General features: G+C 34.7%; 1 protein-coding gene across 2 annotated transcripts in view; it reads right to left on the bottom strand.

Annotated features, from left to right (window-relative positions):
* Positions 1-26,391, bottom strand: part of CDH9 (cadherin 9) — a 160,294-nt gene that overhangs the window by 14,367 nt on the left and 119,536 nt on the right. For both annotated transcript variants that reach the window (XM_027868998.1, XM_027868999.1), the window contains 4 exons: positions 25,703-25,890; positions 23,595-23,848; positions 2,463-2,599; positions 1,440-1,561 (listed from right to left, as the gene is read on the bottom strand). In XM_027868998.1, the coding sequence (XP_027724799.1) occupies positions 1,440-1,561; positions 2,463-2,599; positions 23,595-23,848; positions 25,703-25,890 (701 nt within the window). The remainder of the gene's footprint in view (positions 1-1,439; positions 1,562-2,462; positions 2,600-23,594; positions 23,849-25,702; positions 25,891-26,391) is intronic.

The following is a 26,391-nucleotide window of genomic DNA, read 5'->3' as shown; positions in this document are numbered from 1 at the left end:
CAAGGGCAGAGTGCAACATGACTTATCATCTCTTATCTTGTCTTGGACACTATCATTTTCTCTATGAAATCTAAAGTCTCATCAGCTTATCTGAGAGGAATATCTTTAATGGCTTTTTTTTTAAAATCTTGGAATTATTAGGTCATGGTGACCATCCTGAAATGTTTGCCTAAGGATCTGTAATTGAAATTTATACTGCACTATATTTATAATTGAATTAAGAGTATCCCTTTTTCAATTTGCTTTTCTCTTAAGTTTGCAAAGTTCTTTTCAATGGAGCTGAAAAAAAAAACTTTTGAAAGTGTAAAACTGAGAGAGCTCCTCCTTTGAGTGAAGCTATGATATGCATCATGAGGGTGTATTCTTTCATTTACACCAAAATATAATCCTTCTCCAGAATGACTACCAAAGACACAGAGTTTCAGTGTGAATGCATACACATGTACATATATGCATGGTTTTATATGGGCCACTCAGTCATTAATATAAGTCATGGTAACACTTTAATATCTTTTAACAAAATTTACTTTACTATGTGGTTATGAATGATTTTAATGCTGATACATTTAACATATTTATGAGGTGTTTAGATCTACTTTAAGATAATATATCCCAAGAACATAATTTTATTATCTATCCCCATTTTACATTTCAATTTATGAATTTTCAACCAGAAAATTTTATGACTATTATTTAGAATCATATATTTCTAGGGAAAATCCTTGCATGGTCAATATTAGCCAGGACCATTAAAATAATGGCAAAGCAAGCTCTCCTGGCAGAGCTCCTAAAAAGCAGATAAAATAATCAATAAAAGAATTATCACTCATCATTTTCTTTATTGTAAGTAAAGTTCACTTTTTTCGGACTGCAGATAGCTTCAATAAGGATTTCATCCCAGTAATTTGATGAGTGCCACTTAACATCAGCGTAACAATGACTATGCAAAATAGTCTGGGATCTATATCATCTTCATTATATGTTTGCTGAATAAATTAATGCAAATCATATTTTTCTTCTCTACTTGTATCCCTGGGTATCTATAACAACATCATCAACAAGGTATTTTCTTTGAAGTCAGTGGAAGCTGTGAGTCCATACATAAAATAGGCAGGTGGCAGAGTGGAATGAAAACAAGCTATTCACATTGCAGTACATTGATGTGTGTAAAAGAAATTTGGAGAAAGAATCAAAATGAAATCTTCTCAGGCTCATCTGCCTAAATAAAGGTAAATAGAAGAGAGAAAGGGAGAGAAAGAGAGAGAGAGACAGAGACAGAGACAGGGACAGAGAGACAGAGATAGAGATAGACAGAGACAGAGACAGACAGACAGAGAAAGACAGAGAGACAGAGACAGAGGGACGAAGAGGAGGAAGAAGAGGAGGAGGAGGAGAGGAGAGGGATAGAAAACACAATTTTGTATATATCATGCATTTACCTGCCCAGGTTTTGCATTTTCACAAACAAATGTTTCATAATATTTGGCAAACTCTGGTGCATGGTCATTTATGTCTAAAATTCTGATGAAGACAGGAATGTGACTACTTTGCTTTGGGTTATCTGGAATGAAAAAAAAACACAAACAACTTTTGTCTCATTTACAAAATCACAGTGATGTCACTTGCACCATTTGTAACCTAGCAACAAGTCACTTCTATGATTTTTCGTTTTCTAGATTAGATCACTTATGAACATTTCAGTATACTTACAAAACCCAAATAAAAAAAGAAGGTATTAAAAATTAGAATATGCTATTAATCCTGTTAACTAATTATCTTAGCATGATAAATGATTTAACTCATGTTGTTTTCTCTAGCCCATGATCAAAGAAGAGACCTAAAATGTTATGTATATATGGAGGTATGTATGAATATATGTATGTATAAACATTACTCTGGGACTTAGCACAGATCTGTTATTTCATTAGTATAGGGAATTTTCAGTGCAGAAACAACTCCCTCCACTGATTCAGGTAGGAAACTTATTTGTATCCTATAGTCTTAGATGATTGTCTGGTGCTCTGAGAAATTAAGTGACTTTGCCTTAACAATAGAATGGATCCAATCTAGGACTTGAACCTAGGTCATCTTGACACCAAAGAAGGCTTGGATTCTCTTTGTTTCTGTCTCTTTAACTATCTGAATGTTTTTTTCCCTCAGTCTGTTTCTGTTTGTATCCTCTATCCCCTTGTTTGTTTTTGTCTCTGTGTATTTTTGCATCGATGCTCCTAAATCTTCCTGATTATGACCCCATCAACAAAATCTACTTCTTCCTATAATCAATGTAATATTAATAATAGAAAAAATATTTTCAGAAATGAATATGATGTAAAAAGAGAAGCTATGCTAAAATGGTGTAATATAAAAAAGAAAAACACAACTTCATAAGGGTGATTCTTGTAAAGTATGGATATGTACCAGTAAAAACATAATAGCTTTGGATAGATTAATCTTCAACTTACTAATTTCAGTTGCAGTAATGGTAATGTTGTGCCAGGGATATGCTTCTCGGTCAAGGGGTTTCAATGTGAAGATTGACCCATTTGCAGAGTGGATATTGAATATTCTGTCCAAATCAGTGTGTCGATCCACTGAGTATCTGTCAGGAAACAGACACATGTCAATATGTTTCACAATTTTAAGCTGTATTACTACTGCTTGAAGAAACAGGTAATTTTACAATACATCTGGATGAGTTATGGATTGTGACTCTGAGACTATATTAACACTATTATGACATTTTGGAATGAATCTATATACTTGGCTTTTCTCAGCTTTGCTCTTCTACACTATGTCTGTTTCCTTTGGAGTGCTTATTTGTCTTTTCTGATGTTTAAGATTGCTTTCATGAACCATTCAGGGTTTAAGTGCTACTACAATTGACTTCTCTTATTCTAGGCTAGCTTTAGGAGAATATGGGAGGTGCCCTGTAATTAGTTGTTGAATTGAATATTATCAAAAAATGGTATAACCCTTTTTAAGGTACTCAAGTCTCTGTCTTAATAGATTACAGAGGAGTTGTCCCAGGTTGCTATATTGACTGGAATTGCAACCATAACTAAGAGATATATGTTGTTCAGTACTTTCAATTGTGTCCACCTCTTCATGACCCCATTTAGGATTTTCTTGGCAAAGATCCTGGAGTAATTTGCCATTTCCTCCTTCAACTCTTTTTTTTTTTTTAAACAAATGAGGATGCCAAGGCAAACAAGGTTAAGTGATTTGCCCAGGATCATGAGCTAGTCTGAGGCTGAATTTGAACTCAGGTCTTCCTGACTTCAGACCTAGTGCCCTATCCACTGTACCACCTAAGTGCCCCAGGTGATGTATAACTAATTCCAATAGCATCAGTCACTACTACAGAAGTAAAAGTCGTTTTCCACAATGTCCTATTTTTTTTTCTTGTTGTTTCTGTTGTTGCTTTAAATCTTTGCAGTCTCTCCTTATCCAAGTTGCATTATGGAGCACCAGAAAGTTCTGATTCTGCATTCTTTCAGCTTTAATGAATATGTCAGGAAACACACTATGGAAAATATTACATTGTAATCTATGTGTCTGATCAGTTTCCAATGATCTATAAGCAGAATCCCTCAGTCCCCAGAAGGCTTAAATCCTTTATTACCTTGCTGCCCAGTGTTGTGCAAAATGCACAACATTTTGATTTCTGTTTGTGTCGACATTTGGTGAGTCTGTTATTGGTGACAGCATTTGACTGTAAATGAATTTTCAAATGAGTATGTATGAAGAATAAGATTGAAATATATAAGGTGTAAATACCTGAGTTAAATATAAACTCGAACATTTACTATCTGGGCAGCCTTGGATAAGTCACCTAACCTCTGTTTGCCTTATTTTTCTCAACTGTAAAATTATGATGATAATAATAGCATCTATCTCCCAGGGTGGTTGTGAGAATTAAATGAAATAATATTTGTAATGTGCTTACCATGGTGACCGGTACATAGGATGTAGTATAAAAATGCTATTACTACTACTCCTATTCCTACACCATCTCCTCCTCCTCCTCCTCCTAAACCAAATTTTAGGGGAAAAGAACACCACAGAGAGAAGAGTTTATATTCATGTTAGTTAAGAGAAAAATAGATGAGGAATTATGCATGTTGAGAAATGGTAAAACTGACATTTTTGTTTGTATATTTGTGTATTATTCCTATTCATGGGGCAGATAGGTGGTGCAGATTGTTTAGATTGTTGGCCCTGGAGTCAGGAGGCCCTGAGTTCAAATTTGGCCTCAGAAACTTTGCTAGCTATGTGACCCTGGGCAAATCTCTTAACCCTGTTTGCCTCAGTTTCCTCAACCATAAAATGAGCTAGAGAAAGAAATGGCAAACCACTCCACTATCTGTGCCAAGAAAGTCCCAAATGGGGTCACAAAGAGTCAGATACAACTGAAACAACTGAACAACAACAAAACCTATTCATGACATGAATTCAAATGTCTTTTTGTACAATTATAATTTTGTGGGGGTTTTTTGCTGACCAGTGAAACTGCCATTCTTTGAAAAGAATATTCATAATTATCCCAAGTACAATAAATTTCAAATCATATTATAATAAATGCATGCATAAGTAGGCATAGTGAAATCCCTTTATTCTACTGGCAATATTAGTCCAATACTAATGTGTGCATTACAGTTACAAGATACTGCTTAGGTTAAGAGCAATTCCCTTTCCTACTCAATATAGCTCAAATCTCAACTCAGATTCCACCTTCTGTAGGATACCCTTCCTGGTCTTCCAATTCACCACTGAGATGACCTTCTATCTACCATCTGCATATTTTTTACATAAGTAGATATACATATAGTCTCTCCCATTATAATGTGAGGTCCTTAATGACAAGGACAATTTTGACCATTCTTTGTGTCCCTAAAACAGTATAGAGACCAAAAAAATAGTGAGTCCTTAATAAATGCTTTTAAATTAATTGGATGATCAAATGAGATCACACACATACACATACACACATACGCAAACCTAAATACATTATGTAAATGCTATTATTATTATATTACGTGATAAGTAAATATACTCCAATGGAACTGTGGTCTCACGAATTTGGTCACTGCTTTATTGGTTTAAACTGTAACACATCTATGTCCCCTCATGAAATATTACTCTTATCCATATCTTTCCATAGATCTATCACAAAAAATCCATCCAACCTCCTGATGTCTTTCCTTTAGATCTTTTTGCACTTTATGGGAATCAGGGGCACCCTCAGGCTCTCCCTCTGTGAATCCTTATTCATGACATATAACTATCCCAATTGCCTCTCAATATTAATTATCATCAGTTGACATAAAAATGTTAATGTAATATGTTACATACCAATTTTAACTAAATATTAGAGATGGTGACAATTCATCATGGAATGTTCAATAGATGGTAACAAAAAGTGCTTTACCATGGAATCTTCTATGTTGGTGTTTGTAGATAATGTGTTAATTGCAATAACTCCATTGCCCCCAAACCTTGAGGTGTTCCTTAATGAGATTCAAGATAACTCAAAAGAGATATGCCTAAAAATTTATGTCAAAAATACAAGGACAAGGAATGCCTTCTCCATTATGCCATGCCATTGAAATGAAAGTCCATCAGTACCTTGGACAAACATATCAAAGGATGATTTAATTGGGCCAAATATTGAAAAGAAAGAAGAATTCTGGATAGCTTTCATTTGGGGAATTAAATAGTACTTTTAGTAATCCTAAGGTTCTTGGTGAAAAATTAATCTTATTTTTATAATAATAATAAATGACATTTTTATAACTCTTTCAGGTTTCTAAAGGGCATTCCATTTTATCTTCAGAATAAGCCTGTGAGTTAAGTACTAGAGATACTATAGATAGTACTATTCCTAATATACAGATGAAAAGAGTAAGGCTGAGAGAAAGCTTCCCATCATAATAGCTAGCAGTTAGGTAGAGTTTAAGGTTTACAAAGCTCTTTTATAAATTTTCATATCATTTGATTCTTACAACAATCCTGGTAGGTAGTTACTGTTATTACCCCATTTTACAAATGAGGAAGCTGAGGCAAGCAGAGTTTTAATGATCTCCCCCAGCATTGCATAGCTAGTAAGTATCTGAAACCAAATTTGAATTCATGTCTTTCTGATGCCAGGTAAAGAACTCCATCCACTGTGCCAGCAAGCTACCTCAAATCTTCTAAGAAAGATCTGAGCTCAGATCTTCTTGTCTCTAAGTCTAGCACTCTGTTTATTTCACTGTGCTATCTCTCTTACTTTGAATGTTCTTGTGAATACTATATGGTTGTGAGTCTTGGAATGCCACAGCTTTTCAGGAATCAAATTATATGTGGCCTAAAGACAATGCAGAGACATATTGTAGGTACAAAGAGTTAAAATGGTTTTGCAAATACACAAAGATAGGAGACATGGCATTGAATCATTAAGAAATACTATAATAAATGTGTTTTAGAGTTAGTAAGTGGGGATAGGTTGGCATCTATTTCTTTTGTTTTTCTTTAACAGAATCATTTTACTAAAAAGGGATGGGGATAGGGACTGAACATATCCTTTCACTGGCACAGAAATGCCCAAGTACATTTCTGCCTAATAAGGACAATTCTGTGCCATTGTTTCTGCACTGGCCCTTGTTTGTAGGAGGAGACAAATATAATACAGAAAGCCAAAGATGAAAATATAATTTTGGTACAGAAAACAACAATAACAAAGGAATAAGAGTAAGAAATATTTCCCTCATGCATAGGTAAACAGTTAAACATGGAGGGAGAAAGTGGTAATTTCTACCAAAATCCTTAAGTTTAACCCATCTTGCCACATATCCCCACAAAATCCTAAAAAGCTTCTAGAAGAAGTCACAGTTCTACAGAACGTAGTTTCAAAATATCAAGTTTGAAATTTCGAGCACAGGATTAGAATTTCTAGTATGCGTATAGTGGTACATTAGTTTGATTGTTTTCACTGGAGAGGTTTCAGGATAACAAGGAAATATAAAAAGCACTTCTCCCTGCTTCTTAATTTCATGCCCTAAGACCTGAGCAAATTTTGTTTAAAGGGGAATGTGGACATTTTTAAATTTTCCTAGGCATCATGGCAGAATGGAATGGTCACTGGAGTGTGATTCAGAAGATAGACCTGGGATCTAATTGTGACTTCCAGATAACTGGCCATGTAGCGGGCGAATTCACTCTCTTGCCCTTGGCTTACCCATAAGGGGAATGTAGGATTTGATGATTACAAGTTCTCTTCCATTTTGAACATTAAGCTGAGGGGCAAAATTTATTCATTCTTCCCATTGTTCTAATCCTTGGATTATCCTTAAAAAGAAAGATCCCATTCACAAAAGAGAGCCCTATGATGACTTAGTTCAGTTGATAGCAATGTTGTAAATTCCATCTTCTGTATTCATAACATTTTGCTCACTGGATTCTCCCTTGAGAAACTGAAGCAACAGGTATTACCTGAACTATCCAGTGGTCTTTTCTCAGAGTTCTTTCTTATTGACCTCTCTACAGCCTTTGATACTGCTGATCATACTCTTCTCCTTGATACTTTTTTCTTTCTTTTTTTTTTCCTGAACACCACTTCCTCCTGGTTCTCTTCCTATCTATCAGACCATTCTTTCTCAGTCTCTGTTGCTGGTCTTCATCCAGAGTTGTCTCACAATGCTTTGTTGTGTATAGTTTTCTCTTCTACTTCTATACTACTCATATGGTGATATCATCAGCTCCAGTGGATTTAACTACTATCTCTAAACTTATGATTTTCAAGTCTACCTATTCTGCCTAAAGCTCTCCACTGATGTCCAATCACTGATCTCCAGCTGTTCACATATATGGAGCTGAATATCAAATAGACATCTTAAACTCAGCATGTCTAAAAATGAACTCAGTCTTTCTCCCTTTACTCTCCCTCCCTCCTTACTTTCTTTCTTTTTTTTTTTTCTTTTTTTGTTTGTTTGTTTTTTTTTTTTTTGGTTAGGCAATGGAGTTAAGTGACTTGCCCAGGGTCACACAGCTAGTAAGTGTTAAGTGTCTGAGGCTGGATTTGAACTCAGGTCCTCCTAAATCCAGGGCCGGTGCTCTATCCACTGTGCCACCTAGCTGCCCCCCTCCTAACTTTCCTAATACTGTTGAGGGCAACATTATTCCCCCAGTCCCTCAGGCTCATAATCTATGGGCCTTCCTTATCTCTTCACTATCTCTTGCCCCACATATCTGATCTATTTCTAAGACCTGTCACATCTCTCAATGAATCCTCCTCTCCTCTGATACTGTCACCACCCTGCTGCAGGCTGTTATCAACTCACACATGGATTATGGCAATAGCATGCGAATTGGTCTGCATGCCTCCAGTCTTTCCCTTTTCCAATCCATTCTCCTGATGCAAAGTGATTTTCCTGAAGCACACCCCTACTTAATAAACTTTGGTGGCTCTCGATTGTCTCCAAGATCAAATATAAAATACTCTGTTTGGTACTCAAAGCCTTTCATAACCACCCCCCCCCCAAAAAAGAAAAAAAATCATCCCCATCCCCAGACTTCTTACACTTAATCTCCACTTAGTACTCTTTGATCCAGTCACACTGGCCTCTCTCTGCTGTTCCATGAACAAGATATTCTTGGCTCTGGGCATTGTTATTAGTTATTCTCCATGCCAGGAATGCTTTCCTTCATCATCTCTGCATTCCTAGTTTTCCTGGCCTCCTTTAAGTCCTAACTAAAATTCCGTCTTCTACAGGAGGCCTTCATAAACTCTCTTAATTCTAGTGTTTTCAATTTTTAAATAATTTCCTATTTATCTCATAGACAGCCTATACATACAAATATGTATATATACATATACATATGCATATATGTGTATATATATATATTGCACATACATGCATACATATTTGGTAAGTTTCCCACATAAGATTATGAGTTCCTTGAGGGTAGAGCCTGTCTTTTGCTTCTGTTTTTGTAATCTCAGCATGTAGCATAGTAGCTGGCACATTTTTTGCTTTGTTTTGTTTTGTTGCTGAGCCATTTCAGTCATGTCCAACTCTCCATGACTCCATTTGGGGTTTTCTTGTCAAAGATACCAGAGTGGTATGCCATTTCCTACTCCATACCTTTTTGCATATGAGGAAACTGGGGAAAACAAGTTTAAGTGACTTCCCCAGGGTCACACTGCCAGTAAGTATCTGAGACTGGATTTGAACTCAGAGCCTCCTGACTCCAGGGTCGGTATTCCATCAATGCTTTGTGCCACCCCTAGCTGCCCCTGGTAGTACTAAATGTTTAATAAATATGTATTAACAGACTCTCAATTATTGAGAAAGATTTGCAAATATTTAGAAGCTGGTATCCTATTTCTCATAGAAATAGAGGATTATATTTTGTGTTTTTTTTTTCATAAAATCTCATTTTAGGAAATGATCAGGATGCATTATGTTCATTCTATGTCTCAACAAATGGCATCTTTTACTTTTAGATATTGGTGAACTAACCGTTCTCTATGAAGAAATCCACAGACTTCCTTCAAAGACTAGGGAGGGAGGGGCAGGGAAGAACATTGGTTAGAATTGTGGTGACGTTTTTAATAACTTCCATACCTTTACATCCCCTTTGATTCATTCCTCTTCTACCTACTAAGCAAAAGTTATCAAACATCTTCACAACTTCATCCAAGGTAACACCCACCAAAACAAATCAATGAAGGAAAAAATCCAAGAGCTAAAAGGAAATATAACTGTGTGTGTCAGTGTGTGTGAGACAGAGAGAGAGAGAGAGAGAGAGAGAGAATGTGTGTGTATAGAGTTCTTACTTTAACTTGCTAATTCGTGAATTGATACCTAGTTCCTCTAACATTTGGATCAATCTTTGAGTAGAGAATTTATGGGCTAACATGGGTAAGAATTACAAAAATGTAGAAGGCTCGAGTGAATGAGGAGGCCTGTATACATGCTTTAGAGAGAGTCCTCACATAAATGAGATCAAATAACTCACAAAATTATAAAATCCATAATGATAATTCATATTTATATAACACTTTAAGTATTACAAACACAATTATACAATTAGTATATTTTATCCTTAAACAACTACAAAACAAACAAACAAAAAAGTAACCATTAGGTTACTACTTCCATATTGTAGGTGAGCTTGTTCAGTGAAATTTAACATTCAAACATTGAATTCTCATTTTGCTCATAAAAATTCCAGTGATGTTGGTAACTAATCTTTCTATAATTTTTCTATAATTTCTACAATTCTTTAAGATCATTTGATACTCCCACCAACACCATTGGGTTTGTGTTCATAGTATTCCTATTTTACATATGAATAAGCTGAGCATAAGAGAAGTTAAGAAATGTGCCAAAGCCAAACAACAAATAAGTTTCTAAAGTGGGAATTGAAACTAATCTTCCTGATTTCATGACCAATACTCTTGCAATTGTACCATGCTACCTCCGATTGGTAGGCAGTGAAAGAATCATTAACCCGACTTTACCAATGAGGAAACTGAGGTTCCATAAAGTTAAAGGACTTACATTTCTCACATTCTCACAATTTACAAGTGACAGAGATAGGTTTCAAACCCAGGTTTTTTGACTCTAGACTCAATGGTCTTGGCGTTACTAAGCTTTGTTTTGCTTTTAGCTCTAGAGGCACCTGGTGGTACAGTAGATATAGTGCTGGCCCCAGAGTCAGAAGATCTGAGTTCATAATCCTACTTCAGATGCTTGTTAGATGTGTGACCTTAAGAAAATCACTTAATGTCAGGTTCCTCAACTATAAAATGGGAGTAATAATAGCACTACCTGTTAGGGTTGTTGAACAACTCAAATGAGTTAATATTTGGACAAGTCCCTGGCACATTTTAGGTGGCATAGAAATGCTAGCTATTATTATTAGCTTCTGCAGAATGGGAATGTTAATTTTAGCTCCATAATCTTTGGAACAAAATTCCATTCCAAAACAACAATTTAGAGGTCTAGTACAGTTTGTTATACTTGAATTTTGCCTGCAGAATTTTAATCCCTTCATCAGAAATTAGTTGCCTCATGTCCTTTCTCTTCACGCAATCATTGGGGGAAAAAAAAGCAGCTTGCTTTCTGTTTGTTGCCACTCTGTGATAAACTTCTAATCTTCTGTGAGTGATAATGAAATACCTGGGCACCAAGTTTTGTTTGGTTATGAGCTCTTGAATTGATATCAATGGCAAGGGGTGCTCCTAAAAATAGCTGGAACTTTAAAATGCAGTGAGATCATAAGAGGTGGGAGGTAGGAAGCATCTGTTCTCAGAACCTGTGAGGATATAATCAAGTCTGTAACCTGAGGGAAACTTGATTACTAATGAAGTGAGGCAGAGCTGACAACAGCTGCTAATTGTAATGATAATCTCAAATCCTTTTTACATGTTGTAAGTGGCAGATGAATTTCCAAAAGTATGTGTGATAAATGTTTTGCTGTTTGCTGGAGTTAGTTCCCTACCTTCTGTGGTAGAAAACTCCTACTCTATCTTTAATATATTCCTTTCCTTCACCAGTTTCTTAAACCCCTCTGGCTTCTAGGAGAACAGGTCAGGCCCTCCTGGGTTATATTCTTGTTCAATTAGAATCCCAGACTCCTACTAATAACAGAACGAGATATTATAAATTGTTATCACAGATTGGATGAGAAAGCATTATTATACACTGGAATATATATGCATTTGCTGTCAATATTTAGATTTGAACTATAGATTATCCATGTGTTGCTTGTGTAATTCTAGACAAGTACCATAACCTTCTAGTTTCCCTTCTGTAAAAATAGGAGCTTCTACTGAACCTCTCTTCTAATTCTCAAATTTTACGATTTTTTAATTCTAAGTGATCCTACATGTGGCATAAACTGAGATACTGATGTCATCTCCTATCCAGAAAACAGTTCTCCCAGCAGCTGTTATAATTCCTGGGATTCTAGTGTTTTATATTTAAATTTTCTATTAAAATATAAATATTACTGTGATTTTCATAAGTACAAATAAATTTTAAAAAGGTCTGGGAAGAGTATGGCCCACAGGCCAAGCAGCCATAAAACTCTTAAGCATATTAAAATGTAACGTGGAAATGTTTAACACAATAAATAAAAATAAAATACAACATAGATAATGTTAATCTGTGGTTTTCTAAGTCTAAGATGCTACCCATAGGATTCTTTTTCTATTTGAATTTGCCACATCTAGTGTAGTCCACGGAAGCTTTGGAGAATGCTTCTTCCAATTCCCACTCCCACTGACAATTGAGGTTTCAAGAGCTAAATTGGCTGCAAGTTCCCCTCAGAGTTCTAAGTGTAGTTTTGAGGTTTCAGAAATGCTTCTCTAATGTCATTGACTTGAACCCTCACTGATGTACTCCTTCCCCCCATTAACAGTTGAAAATCAATTTAATTAACCAACTTTAAGTAACTTTCATAATTTTCTAAGGTGTTACAGTAAGAACAATTGGCACAAAACATTTCCCATTACCACCTCCTCAAAATCTATGATACATACAAGTATATATTGAGTTTAGGGGAAAACAAGCTCAATTTTAGAGAACACATGTGGCCAAGGGATAGCTCACAGATCCTTGTTGCTGGAAGTCTTCTTCTCTCATTCTTGAGACACTGAAAAAAATTTCCTTAGACTTTGCTGGACTCCTTATAGAGCCACAAATTCAGTCTGTCCTTAGCTACAAAAATGCCCACAATCTAATTGAGAGGTGCCATTTAAGATGCTTATGGGAACATAGGACCTGATCCTAATGTGATGCTAGGATGCTGATGAGAAATTGAGAAATTCATTATCTTCCAGATTCTTCCAAAGTGGAAAGCCCTCTTAAAAGAGAAAAAGGAGACCTGATTGAGGCCAAAGTCGCTCATTCTCTTCCCCCTTATCAACTCCCTCAAGACTTTCCTTCTAGAGGATTTCATCTATAACTATGTAGACACTCCTATTTCTCTAATTTCCTCCCTACTCAATTCCATTGATCATTTATAGATGATCTTGTGGTCAAGTTGCTTCAGCCTATCAGAAAATGTTTCTTGTGTAATACCATTGTATTCTAAAGGCTTATTGTTCTTAGAGTAAGGTTTTTGGATTAATTAATTGATTAAGGGATTGAGATGTGCTCTCACCCAATTTAAAATATCAGAGCTAAAATGAGATCTTGGTTTCATCCAACCCTTACAAAGAAAATGCCTGAAACCTTTATCAAGTAACATGTTAGTTAAGATTAATTTGATTGCATATCCCTCTTGTAGCATGGGACAAAGATAAGTGACTATAGGGAGGCAGAAGATCCTGAAGGAAAGATTAGCTAAAAATAGAAAGGTACAAGAGAACATCTCTACCTGCTTCATAATGTTGCTTAGGGATATTATTGATAGTATCCATCTATATCATGTTTCTGGCCTTAGTTTTCAGCAACTGTATAATCCAATACATTTGTTAAATATTCATAGAAAATCATTCTCCTTTAGGATTTATAGATAACTTACTAATCTCTTAGTTTTTTTTGTTTGTTTTGCTTTCATTCTCATTTTTTTTTGTACAGAGATATCTGACTCTTTTGCAATCTAAGATCACTTTGGAAAGCCAAGAAGTTTCTTTGGGCATAATGTAATGATCTATTACTTTGGGGGCAGATTTAATTTCCGACCAGATCAGGAAACTGTTCAATATTCTAACAGCATGCTTTAAATCCCCTCTAAACCATCCAATCAGGGCCTGTGTCTTCTAAATATAAGTGGAGAATTATAGGGACTGAAAAGATTTTCAATGAAGGGATATTTCAGAGTGTGGAAGTATTCAATCATTAGTAGCATGGGCATCAAACACGAGTGACTATAGTATGACTTAAAATTTATCTTCCAGTAGTCTTTGTGCCTAAAATATCAATCTGTGGTATGTTCTTCCCTACATCCTTATACCAATTAGCATTACAAAGAATAAATCTAGAGATTTATGCTCCTAACAATTAGGCCAATTATAGTATACATATAGTATATAGTATACATGTCCTGTCTAGAGACATAAATGTCCAGACTGAAAGGAGAAATGTTTGAAGTTCCCCCCAAAAGTTTTTGACTATTCTATTGTGTTTCCATGCCCAACTTTCAAAGATGTCATCTCGATTTAAAACAATTCAGCAGCTACTAGGGCCCATCTACAAGCAGGAAACAAAACAAAACAAAACAAACAAACAAAAAACAAAAACAAAAACAAAAACAAAAACAAACAACCAAACAAATTATTTCTTCAACCTACCTAGATCTTTAATGGGGTTCTTAAAGTTTTGGTTTTTGGCTTAGATCTTTTTGGCAGTGTGGTAAAACCCAGGGAATGTTTTTCAGATAATGTTTTCAATGGACAAAATAAAATACATGGGATTTCACAGAAATGCAATTATATTAAAATATAATTTTGAAAATTTTTTAAAAGTTCATGGACCCCAGGTTAATAACTTTCTAGAGAGATGATAAGGCTTTTTGGGAAGATTATAAATCTTAAGCTAAACAGGACCTTTTGTGTTACAGAAGAGAAACTATACCAGAGAGAATATGTGACTTACCCAAAGTTATTCTTTTGTTAAGCATTAGACTGACAATTTGAACATGGGTCCTCTAGCTCCAGAGTGCACACTTTTTGTTTCTTACTATATTATCCTGCCTTTCTTATCACCACATACCAGTTTAGTGACTGATAAAGGTGGGAAAAGAATTAGCAGGTGAAAGTACTCCCCAATAGGACCAGGTGACCACTGCCATCATCAGTAGTGGAATCTGATGGTCTAATTCTAAAATTCACCAAAGAGCCTAGATTATTCTATAATATAAGATACTTACTGATGCCTCACACCCTAGAACTATCCTGTACTTTCTGTGGGAAGTGCTCAATAAAAATGGAGAATGCTGGAAATGGAGTCAAAATATGAGTTAAAATTCTGCCAGAGCCTAGCTGAAATACCTGGGCAAATCCCTTAACCTTTGTTTACCTCAGTTTCTTATTCTATAAAATGAGGACAATAATAGCCCCTAGCTCCCAAGGTTCTTGTGAGGATAAAATTAGATGATATTTGTAAAGTGTTTTATAAACCTTAAAGTACTATATTCATAGTACCTATACGAGCTATGAGTGAAGAAACATTAGAATTTTAGCTGGTCTCATCATTCAGATAAGTTTAGGCAAGATGTTTACAACACTGGGTATTACTTATATTAAAAGTTGAACTCACATAGTTCAAGATTCTTATGTAGGTTTGGCTGGCATCTGGAGAAATATGTAGATAAAGAGGTGCTTACTCATAGGATATAAGTATAGCCTTGCACCCTTTAGTTACAAGGTAGTAGCCTCATAATGGCTCTAATCTAAGCTATCTCTTAGGTTGTGCATATGTTACTACTTCCGTTTTCATAAATGAAGAAACTAAGAATCGATACCATCACTTGTTCTCAGTCCCACAGCTATTTTATATCAGAATCAGGATTGAAATCCAGTCCTCTTTTATCAGTCCTGTTTATCACAATAGAGAGCCATCTCCAGTGATCTTGATTTGTATCTCACCACTGCACCCAGATGACTGTGGAGGAAAAAGTGAGGCTGGTGACTTTACACAGCCCTCCCTCACTTAAATCCAATTCACTTCAGAGTCATGGCATCACTCTCCTGATGTCACAGTCCTCTTTGAGAATGAAGGACAAACAATAAAAACAACAACCTCATCACAACATCTTGATATCATTCCAGATTTTATTCTGCAACATTTGTAAAAACTGAATGAACAAAAAAATCCCAGTTTGATGGTAACTAGTCTTCCTTTGTGGACATTATTTAAAAGGTATAGTGTAGTGGATAGAAACCTGACTTTGGCATCAGGACACTCTAGGTTAAATATCACCTGTAACACATGCTAGATATATGACCCAAAGCAAGTCATTTATTCTTTTAGTGCTCCCAGACAAGTCTCTAAAATGTAAGGTTGTCAAATATTTACCAATGGAATAGTGGAAGGAATTTAGTCACTAAGAATTCCTTCCATCCATGAAATCACATGACTGGATCAAGAGGGAAAATTAATATTATTAATTTTATTTCAGGATTAAGGGAAAAAAGAAGTCTTGATATTCTTTTATTTTTATTATTTAACTATCTGGGTACCTTAGCAGATGCCTTGGTGTGGACTACAAACAATGCCTTGTAGGATTCAGTCCCCAGAAACTACAGCACTAAGGACCCACTTTCCCAATTAGTGCTTGCCTCTTCTCTGTTACCATGCTCTATCCAAGCCATACTTCAACTCCAGTACTTAGGCATCAGTGTCAATAACTTCCTCCTTCTCTGACTTTCCAACTATTGAATCATAACCAAATCAGCTTTTGCCATTTTTCCTGGATAAGATCTATCGATTTATTCTCCTATGGCTCCACTCACCAACCTAGTAGTTTTCCAAACCAATAAAAAACTGGCCTTGGGGGTAGGGCATGACTTTACTTTTGTATATATATCTCAAATGTTTAGCATGTTAATTAGAACACATTAACTATTTAATTATTTTTCATTCAATATGTGTAAAATTTTAAAATAGTTTAGGTTTGTTTTTTCTCTCACTGAAAGTATGTTATTATCTATTATCATATTCTGAGTGCCTCCATAAGAGTTTAATATTGATAACTCACTGAGGAATGGAGATGATGTTTAGTGCTCAAAAAGCAACATAAAGGAATATAAGTCCCAAAAGGCCCTACTCAATTGGGACAGACTCTTAGTGTAGGCCAGTATATAGATGACATGACTTTATTTTATTTTATTTATTTATTTTGCTTTTTAGTGAGGCAAGTGGAGTTAAGTGACTTGCCCAGGGTCACACAGCTAATAAGTGTTAAGTGTTTGAAACTGGATTTGAACTCAAGTCCTCTTAACTCCAAGGCCAGAGTTCTATTCACTGAACCAACTAGCTTCCCCGACATGGCTTTATTTTACAGGTACATGAATGAGCATATCAATAGAAAGTTGGCTAATAGCTGATACATTTTATTTTGGCCATGGTTACCCACAATATGGGGAGAAATGAAAAAAAAATCTTTCAACTTCATGTAGACTCCCTCTTACACAATGACAATGTGGTGACTTTGTCATCAAAGAAATCATTCTAACTCTTCATACAATTTTTGTCCATTCACCAAATGATTGCGATGAACCATGTACATATTATTAATTTCTTTACTGTAAGTGAATCCAGAACTCTTAATGAAGTTGAAAGTTATTGAAAAAAAATGGTGCATAGATTCTCTTCAGTGAAGAAAATAAACAAATTGGTGTAGTCAGCACACCATCTGCTAAAAGGGAATAAGTAGCAATAAATTCTATCATGTGAGCTGTCAGTGCTAAGAAAAAACCACCACGGAAATTGTTTCATCTTTCATGCTAATATCTACTTATTTTACAGAGTAAAGAAGGGAATTATGTGAAAGGAATTATGATTTTCAAATTAATCAATGTGATATGTGTAACAAATATACTAATAATTTGGATTTCTCAGGAGACTCTGGCTTGGGAGTCAGAGACTCACAATACAGTTTGAAGTGATCAGTCAAACCACTGGCAACACTCTTACAATCACTGCATTTTTATGCCTGTATACATTAAGTAAAATGAATCAAAGATTGTATAACCTGTCCCCATCTCACAGAACTCTGGTTCTGTGACCCACCGAGTAAGGATCCCCAAAGACTTGAACACTGTTCCCAGAGGACTCCAGAACACCTGTATTGTGGATGTGTGGGCTTGTCTTGGGAAACCACTCAGGCCCTGGAAATGATTGTTTGTAATCCACCTCTCCCCCCCTCCTTCCCCAATTTTGATTTATTTATATAAGCTATGTTTTTACTCCAGCTTAGAGAGAATTCCTCACTTTGAAATTGATTAATTAAACTGGCACTCTAATCTCTAGGCCTGCATTGCATGTATTCCCAGGTTAGAGACTGGCTCAGTAAAATCCTGTTAACAATATATAACATCTATGGAAAACTTAAAATATACCAGGCTAAGCAAGTACATACCTTTATTTTTAGTGACTTCAAAATTGTAATAAGCACAGGGGAACATGGTTAAAAAAAAAAGTTGAGAAAGCATTTTGGACACAGAAATGAAAAAGGCCTAATACTTGAATAGTATTCATCAGACTCACACCTTTAAATCATACGTAGTTTCTTCAAGAAGCACCAAAAGGTGCTAGTATTAACAAGAACCACACATAATTTGTTATTGCTGTTAAGTTGTAGTTGTCAATTTGTCCTTTCAGACTTTTTGTGACCTCAGCTGGGTTTTGTTTTTTTGTTTTTTTTTTTGTTTTTTTTGGCAAAGATACTGGAGTGGTTTGCCATTTCCTTCTCCAGCTCATTTTCCAGATGAGGAAGCTGAGGCAAACATGATTAAATGAATTGCCCATAGTCATATAGCTAGTAAGTTTCTGAGGCCACATTTGAACTCAGATCCTTCTGACTCCAGGACTGACATTATCCATTTCACCACTTAGCTGTGGTGTTCACCAAAACATAATTAAGTGCTAAAGTGTCTTTATACCTAAGTACTCATTTAATTGCTTAAGTGCATAAGTACCTAAGAAGTACCTAAGTGTCAAAGTATCTAATTACCTAAGCAACCAAGTGTCTATGTTTCTAAGTACCTAATTAAATAATCACCTAAATACCAAATTACCTAAGTACCTAAATACCTAAGTGCCTATATAGCTAATTACCTAATTGCCTAATCACCTATGTGCTTATTTACTTGAATGTCTAAGTATCTACTTTTGTTGTTGTGTTGCTCAATCTTTTCAGTTGTGTCTGACTCTTCCTGACCACATCTGGAGTTTTCTTGGCAAAGATATTGGAGTAGCTTGCCATTTTCTTCTCCCCATTATTTTCCATATTAGGAAACTGAGGCAAACAGGGTTAAGTGACTTGCCAAGGGTCACACAGCTAGTAAGTGTCTGAGGCCAGATTTAAACTCAGGAAAGTGAGTCTTCCTGACTCCAGGCCCAGCACTCCATCCACTGGGCCACCTATCTGCCCACTTACCACTTAGCTATTTATTTAAGTTCTCACTTACCTGACTACCCAAATACATAAGCATCTTATTACCTGAGTTACTATTTACCCAAATACCTATGTACCTAAGTACTTAAGTATCTAATAATTAGAGTACCTAAATACCTCTCCTAATGAGTTCCTAAGTAGCTAAAGTACTTAGTTTCTTCAAGTATCTAAGTATGTAATTTCCTTAGCATACAAATACCTAAATACCTAATTAGCTAAATGCTTAAATATCTTCGTACCTAATTACCAATGGACCTAATTAACTAAAAAAAAAATTCTCTATATACTTTAATGCATATGTTCAATCCAGTTCAATCTCTTTCAATCCAGATTAAACTGGTTCTATCATGTACTAATTGTTTCAATTTTCTTATGTCATGTTGACCTCGTATCTTTTTTATATTGTTTCTATTTTTGTATAGATATCTAGGGCCAAAAATTTTGTGAATGACTTCAACATCAATGATAAGAAAAGAAAGACAGCTTTTTCAAAATTGACATTTTCTGTACTAGGAACAATCTGGAAGGGAATTGTTTGGGGAGTTGGTTTAGGGTAGTGTTTAGTGTGAGAATAGCCCTGAGATTAATATGTCTATTTTCTATGTGTTATCTTACCACACAAGTGCACTATATACAGAATAAGCCATTTTGCTAAAGGAGCAAATCAAGAGCCAACAGCATGCCAAAGTCTTGCTCACTCAGAGATACCATTGCTGGTGTTTGCTGGCTGACCTTGCTGAGCTATGCACCCTCAAGCTGGCCAAAACTAGCCATGTGGTCATCTGGTCCTGCAAAATATCCTGCTTTTGTATACTATCTGTTCCTTTTTTTTTTCCCCCAAACATCTTCCACTTGTGATTTTCAAGCATAAATCTCACCTCCTCCTCTTGGGCTTTGGGCTCCTTTTTGTACTCTGGGGGCCTTGGCACTAGTGTCTGATTTTTCTCCTAATAAAACTTTTCTGTTTTCAACTCAGCTTGTGCTCCTCTTAATTTTGAGGGTTGAGTTTCACCCCATTGGCATAAGGAATGTTAATATTTTAGGCACTGATTTTCTTTCATTGAAAAAAAGACTTGAGATTCATTAAAAGGCATTCTATGTGATGTGAAAGTATCAATATCTTGAATCAGATTGAAGTGAATTGAATTGTGCTGGATGGAACTATTTATGAGATTACCACATAGCATATGTATATATGTGTTAATCTCATAAATAATATAATAAATATATATATATGTGTATATACATGTATGTATATATATATGTGTGTATATCTATCTACTGTTCTGTTTCAGTACAGCTTGAGAATGTTGAATGAAAGGTGCTATGAGATAAGGTCATCTATGCATTAGAGTTATAATGTTGTATCACTAACACTTTTATTTAACTAAAAAAAAGAAGAACCCATCAAAATTAACCAACATATTTCCACAAAATTCTGTGTGATATACACTTATTGTCAATTCTTAGGATATTCTTATGTTCAATGTTTCTGAGCTATATAACAAAGATTGAATCAAAAAGTTGTCTCTCTCATGATCTCCAATTTCACATCACTAAATGCCTTTTCATCATCTTGAAATTAATGTTCTTCAGGCCTCAAAAACTCAATATGTTCAAAAGATAACTGTTTATACTTCTCTGCAAAACAGTACTCTCTTCTAAACTTTCCTATTACTGTCAAGAACACCATCATTTTCCCAGTCTATTCCCATTCACCCAGGCTTACAATCTCAGTTTCATACCCAACTCCTGGCTTATATTCTCTCATTATATATCCATTTGTTGCTATCTTGTCATTTCTAATTTCAAAACATCTCTCATACCCCTTTTCTCTTCTCATACTGGAGAAGGCCCTCATAACCTTATCCTAGACTATAGCAATAACTTTCATAAACTCCCTCCCGCCCCATACTCATCTCTCATTATTTCAATTCATCCTACAATTGCTATCAATTAACTTTTCTTGGTAAATGGCGTAAGATATTGGTCTATGCAAATTTTCTACAGTACTGCTTTCCAGTTTTCCCAATAATTTTTTTTTTACCAAATAATGAATTCTTATCATCAAATAAAGTCTTTACACTTGTCAAATACAAGATTATTATTTTTATTTGCTACTGTAAATTGTATTTCTGCTCTGTTCTATTGATGTACTTTTCTATTTCTTAGCCAGTACCAGATTATTTCACAACTTTGAGATATTATTTTACATCTACCAGGTTGGCTAACATGATTGAAGGGGAAAGAAACAAATATTGGAGAGAATGTGAAAAAATCAGAAAATTAATTAATTGTTGGTGGAATTGTGAACTAATCCGACCGCTTTGGAGAACAATCTGGTATCATGCCCAAAGAGTTATCAAACTCTAGTAAGTCTATTTACAAAGATGATTATGGACAAAAAAGGAAAAGAAACTACATGTTCTAAAATGTTTATAGCAGTTCTCTTTGTAGTTGCAAAGAACTGGAGATTTCAGGGATGCCTACCAATTGGGAAACGGCTGAACAAGTTGTAGTATATGATTGTGCTGGGATACTACTGTGCTATAAGAAATGATGAGCTCAATGATCTTAGAAAAAACACAGAAAGACTTACATAAAATCATGAAGAGTGAAATGAGCAGAACCAGGAGAACATTGTATACAGTAACAACAATATTGTTTTAAAAACAGCTTTGATCAAATAAGTCATTTTGACTATTATAAATACCCAAATTAACTTTAAAGGACATTTGAAGAAAGACACCATCTGAATCCAGAGTAAAAAAACTGATAGAGGTATACATAGAATAATTTTACATCTCTCTCTCTCTCTCTCTCTCTCTCTCTCTGTGTGTGTGTCTGTCTGTCTCTGTCTCTCTATATACATATACATGCACATACATACATACATGCATACATATATATATAGCACTTTTCCTGTATAACACAACGTTACACCTGCCAGTTTCCTGCTATTTCATTGGCTGTCCCATAAAACTAAAATGCTTTTTCTCTTTATCTCCCACTCCTGGCTTCTCTGGCAACTTTTAAGGCTCAGCTTATATCTTATAGTCTTGATGTCTTTCCCTTCCTTCCTTTCTTTCCCTTCCCCAAAATACAGTGTGCTTTCCCTCCTTCCAATTTCACTCTATGACTTGTATGTTTTTGTCTGATGTCTATCCCATTAAAATGTAAAGTGCTTAAGGGCAGGAATTATGTTGTCCCTCCGCCCTTACTTTGTGTATTTGGTTCTTAGCATTGTACATAGCACAAATACATACATACGTATATACATACATATATTTATATTATATATATAATTATGCAGATATGGTTGCATATATTTGAACAAATTCATTTGACAAAAAGTGACCTATAAAGATATTTTATATATGTAGGTATCAAATTTCCCACATATGTCAAGCAAATTATACCAAAAATACCTACCTGCATATTATACATATACATTTACAAATAGATTAAAAAAAATAAGTTATCTTAACTATTCTTTTGTTAACTCCTCTATTTGCAAAGATGACCGTTACACTAGGAAGGTAAATTCAATGTAATAACAAATCTAAGATTGGTTATATATGTAGAAGTTTGTTTTGAAAAAAAATTGTTATAATATTTCTTTTTAAATGAGAAAATGATGATATTGTTAAATATTCTTTTAATTTAAATATGGCAGTTCTTCCTATTAAAGTAGGAAAATTTAAAACTATGCTTCATTTTTTTTTCTCAGAATGATGACATTTCCCATCAATAAACACACAAGCACATTGGATAGAAAATAAGTAGGATTTATGCAAAGATATGAACAAGTGTTATACAGATTGAGTAGGCAGAGAGGTAGACCTGTTTTAATGGGTAGAAAATAAACATGGATGAGAAGAAAGATCATTTAAAATATTAACGCATATAAGCACATGTCCCTTAACAACCATGAAAAAAATTATTTTGTGCAGTCAATACTCAAGTTTTGAAAATCCTTAAATGACAAATAGGGAGAAAACTGATAGGATAAAACAAAGTTCTCAGGTTTTATAAATTATTTTTAACCACAGAAAATACATCTGGTATACCTATCAAGTAAAAAATGATAGCTATTAATGTCTAATCTTGGCTTTGGGGAGTTCTAGCAGCATAATTCCAATATGTTTTCCTTTACATTTTGAATTTTGTGATATGTATGTTATTTCAGGAACAACTGTTTCTTCTAATTTTTCAGTATTACTTAGAGATATTTATAATAATAACAATAGACTCATCATCCTATTCATTCTCATAATTTAGAATTATAGAGTTTACCTATAATTTTGCTTGTTAATTTTTTTCCTTATGGAATATGGTGGAAGAAGAATATAATTGATCATGACTGATGAACTTAAGAAAAACATCACATTATAGTATTTATTTTTACAAATATAGTTTCAGTAATAGAATTAAGTTTTGATTTTTGTGTGTAACAATGTGAACATTTCTAATGTACTTACTTTATCAAATTCTTGATGGCATCTGGGTCATAAGCCATAACTTGTCCAATAATGCTACCCTCTTTGACATCTTCATCTACTTCAATCAAATAAAAGGGTTTCCTGAAGACAGGGGGCTCATCGACATCATCCACAGAGATTTTGACCACTGCTGTATCCTCGAATGGCCCCAGATGTCGGAAACGTGGATCAGGATGGGTATTACTCACTTCCACTCTTAGAGTATATAGCACTTTCTTTTCAAAATCTAATTGCTAGAGATAAAATTGACAAGAGTTTTCACATTTAACAATAGCACATTCCCTTGAATCCATGACAAGTTAAAAAAATAGCAGTCATGTCTTGATAGCATGAACTACAGATAAATAGCTTACCAAAGCAGTGATCATCACATAAAGACAAAGGTAATGCTCACTTACACTTAAAAAAGTAAGCTCACTATAAAACAAATGTTCCCTAAATGTCAAATTGGATTGAATAAGGCACTGATTGGAAAAGTCATCCTCTATTTTACTTTAGACATTTATCATCTCTTGTAAGGTCTATTCCAATTGCCTCATTGCTCTTCCTGATTTGAATCTTTTCCCTATCCAATATTTCTATCACTTATCTGCCAAACTGATATCATAAAATACATACTTGATCATATTAAATACTGTTGGAAATTCAAGAATCTAAAATGGATCACTATTGCCTCTATGATAAAAACATAGAATCTTCAATCTGACATTTAAGGATCACGGTAATCTGGTTCCCACCTTTCTTTCCAATTATATTCCATGTTGCTTCTTTTCCATTCACTCTTCTTTCTGGCCAAACTAGTCTGCTAGCTGTTTTGTGTAAATTACATTCCATATCCTGCCTCTAAATTTTCGCATTAGTTAAGAATGAACTCTTATATAGTTGCTTCTTATAATCTCTTGCCTTCTCCAACATTCAACTCAGGCAGCACCTGCTATGTGAGTCCTTTCTTAATCCCCCATTTGTTCTTTGTTTTGTTATTCTCTATCTCTGTCTCCATCTCTCTACCTCTTTCTAACTTTCATTGTGTCTGTGTGTCTCTGTCTGTATCTCTGTCTCAGTCTCTATTTCTCTGTCTGTCTGTCTGTGTGTCTCTCTCTTTGTCTCTGTCTCTGTCTCTCTCTTTCATGCTTCCCCAGTAGAATGTGAGCTACTGTGAGTAAATACTATTTGGTATTTCTTTTGATCTCCAAGTCCTAACATATAAGTGCCCAATAAACATTGTTTGAGGCAAGTGTTAGTTTTTAGTTGCAAATGAAATTTTCTTTCATTGAGTAGTCAATACTATCTTCAACATTGTCTTCTGAGGAATATGATATTAAAGTATTCAGTTTTGCACTGACATAGATTCAGAGGGAAGATAAAATGTGAATTAAAATAAAATGAAGTGTGTCTTATCTGAGTTATTTGTCCAAGTCCCTTTTTAACTATGGTGAAAACTTAAAATACTCTTTATCTGAATCTTAAGAACACAAAATAACACATTTTTGTTAGTCCTTGGGAGGAAATGTTGAATTGATATTACCTGTTAAAACATAAGGTATTGTAATCAAATATTTAAAGTTTAGTTTGATGTTTGCCAATTTCAGTATATTTAAGGGAAAACATTTTATATCCAGTCTTAAAAATCATCATAATAATTATCATACTTGAACAAAAATGTGTGATTATTATCATAACACTATTGATGTATAAGGTAGAAAATAATCTTCAAAAGTAGCTCTTTGTACTTTCCAGGCTCCCTAGTATGCTACTCTCACTCCAAGACACCTTTAATGAAGTCAAATAAAATAAACTTCAAAAACAAGATCACATATATTTTCTGATGTTATTTTTTATTGCACATCTGTTAGTACTATATGCATTTTTATTTGGAGTGTTCTAAAATTTGACATATGGCAATCAAGAGGTCTTATGAGAAGTGAAATAACAAAACAATTTTCATCTATATAAGTTCATAAAGGATGACTTTCCCCTAAAGAAGGTAGAAAATAAGTCCAAACAGCTTCATTGAAGCAAAAAAAAACTTCAAATAGATAATTTCTTCTATATTAATTTAGAAAAAAATCACAATGGAGAAAAGAAACCTTTTTGACAGTTATGATCCCTTCTTGTGTATCCTTGTCTGTGATGATGTCAAACATGTCTGAACCATCTCCTTCCACAAGGCTATATTCCATCTCTGCATTCTCCCCCACATCAGGATCATTAGCCTTTATTCTTCCCAGTGGAGTATCAAGGGGCACAGACTCAGGAGAACTGAACTGATATGTACCTGCAAATTAAATGAGTTCTGCTTTGACATTGTGACTTTAGATATTGAGTAATATTAATTTCCCCTTCCTTTTCTCATTTGAATAAAGTGGTTTTAAAGTTGAAAAGGTGTTCAAATGATTTTCATAATGCAGGGCTCTGAGCTATATATTATAAAATGATTGAAGTTAAGATTTGGAAGGGGCCCTAGAGACTACCAAGTCCAAACCTCACATTTTGCAGAAGAGGAGACTGAGGGCCAGAGAAATGAAGTAATTTACCAAAATCTCAGAGTTAATTAATGAAAGATTTGGGATTCAAATCTATTTCTCATGAAAAGCAGAGGAAAAAAAGAAAATCCATTTTTTTTCCTTTTTATTCTTCCTGTGCCTTAAAAAAGTGATTGTCATACATGTGTCAATTAAATAAAATAATAAATTGGTAGTTGAATTTCCCTTGTGTTCTAAATACCTCTAACAAAATAACCACCTTCTAAATTGTTTTTGTTAGTCTAATTTTACTA

This window comes from Vombatus ursinus, unplaced genomic scaffold (assembly GCF_900497805.2).
Source record: "Vombatus ursinus unplaced genomic scaffold, bare-nosed wombat genome assembly UNPS02014791.1, whole genome shotgun sequence".
Lineage (NCBI taxonomy): Eukaryota > Metazoa > Chordata > Mammalia > Diprotodontia > Vombatidae > Vombatus > Vombatus ursinus.
This window is presented reverse-complemented; position numbering and strand designations above follow the sequence as displayed.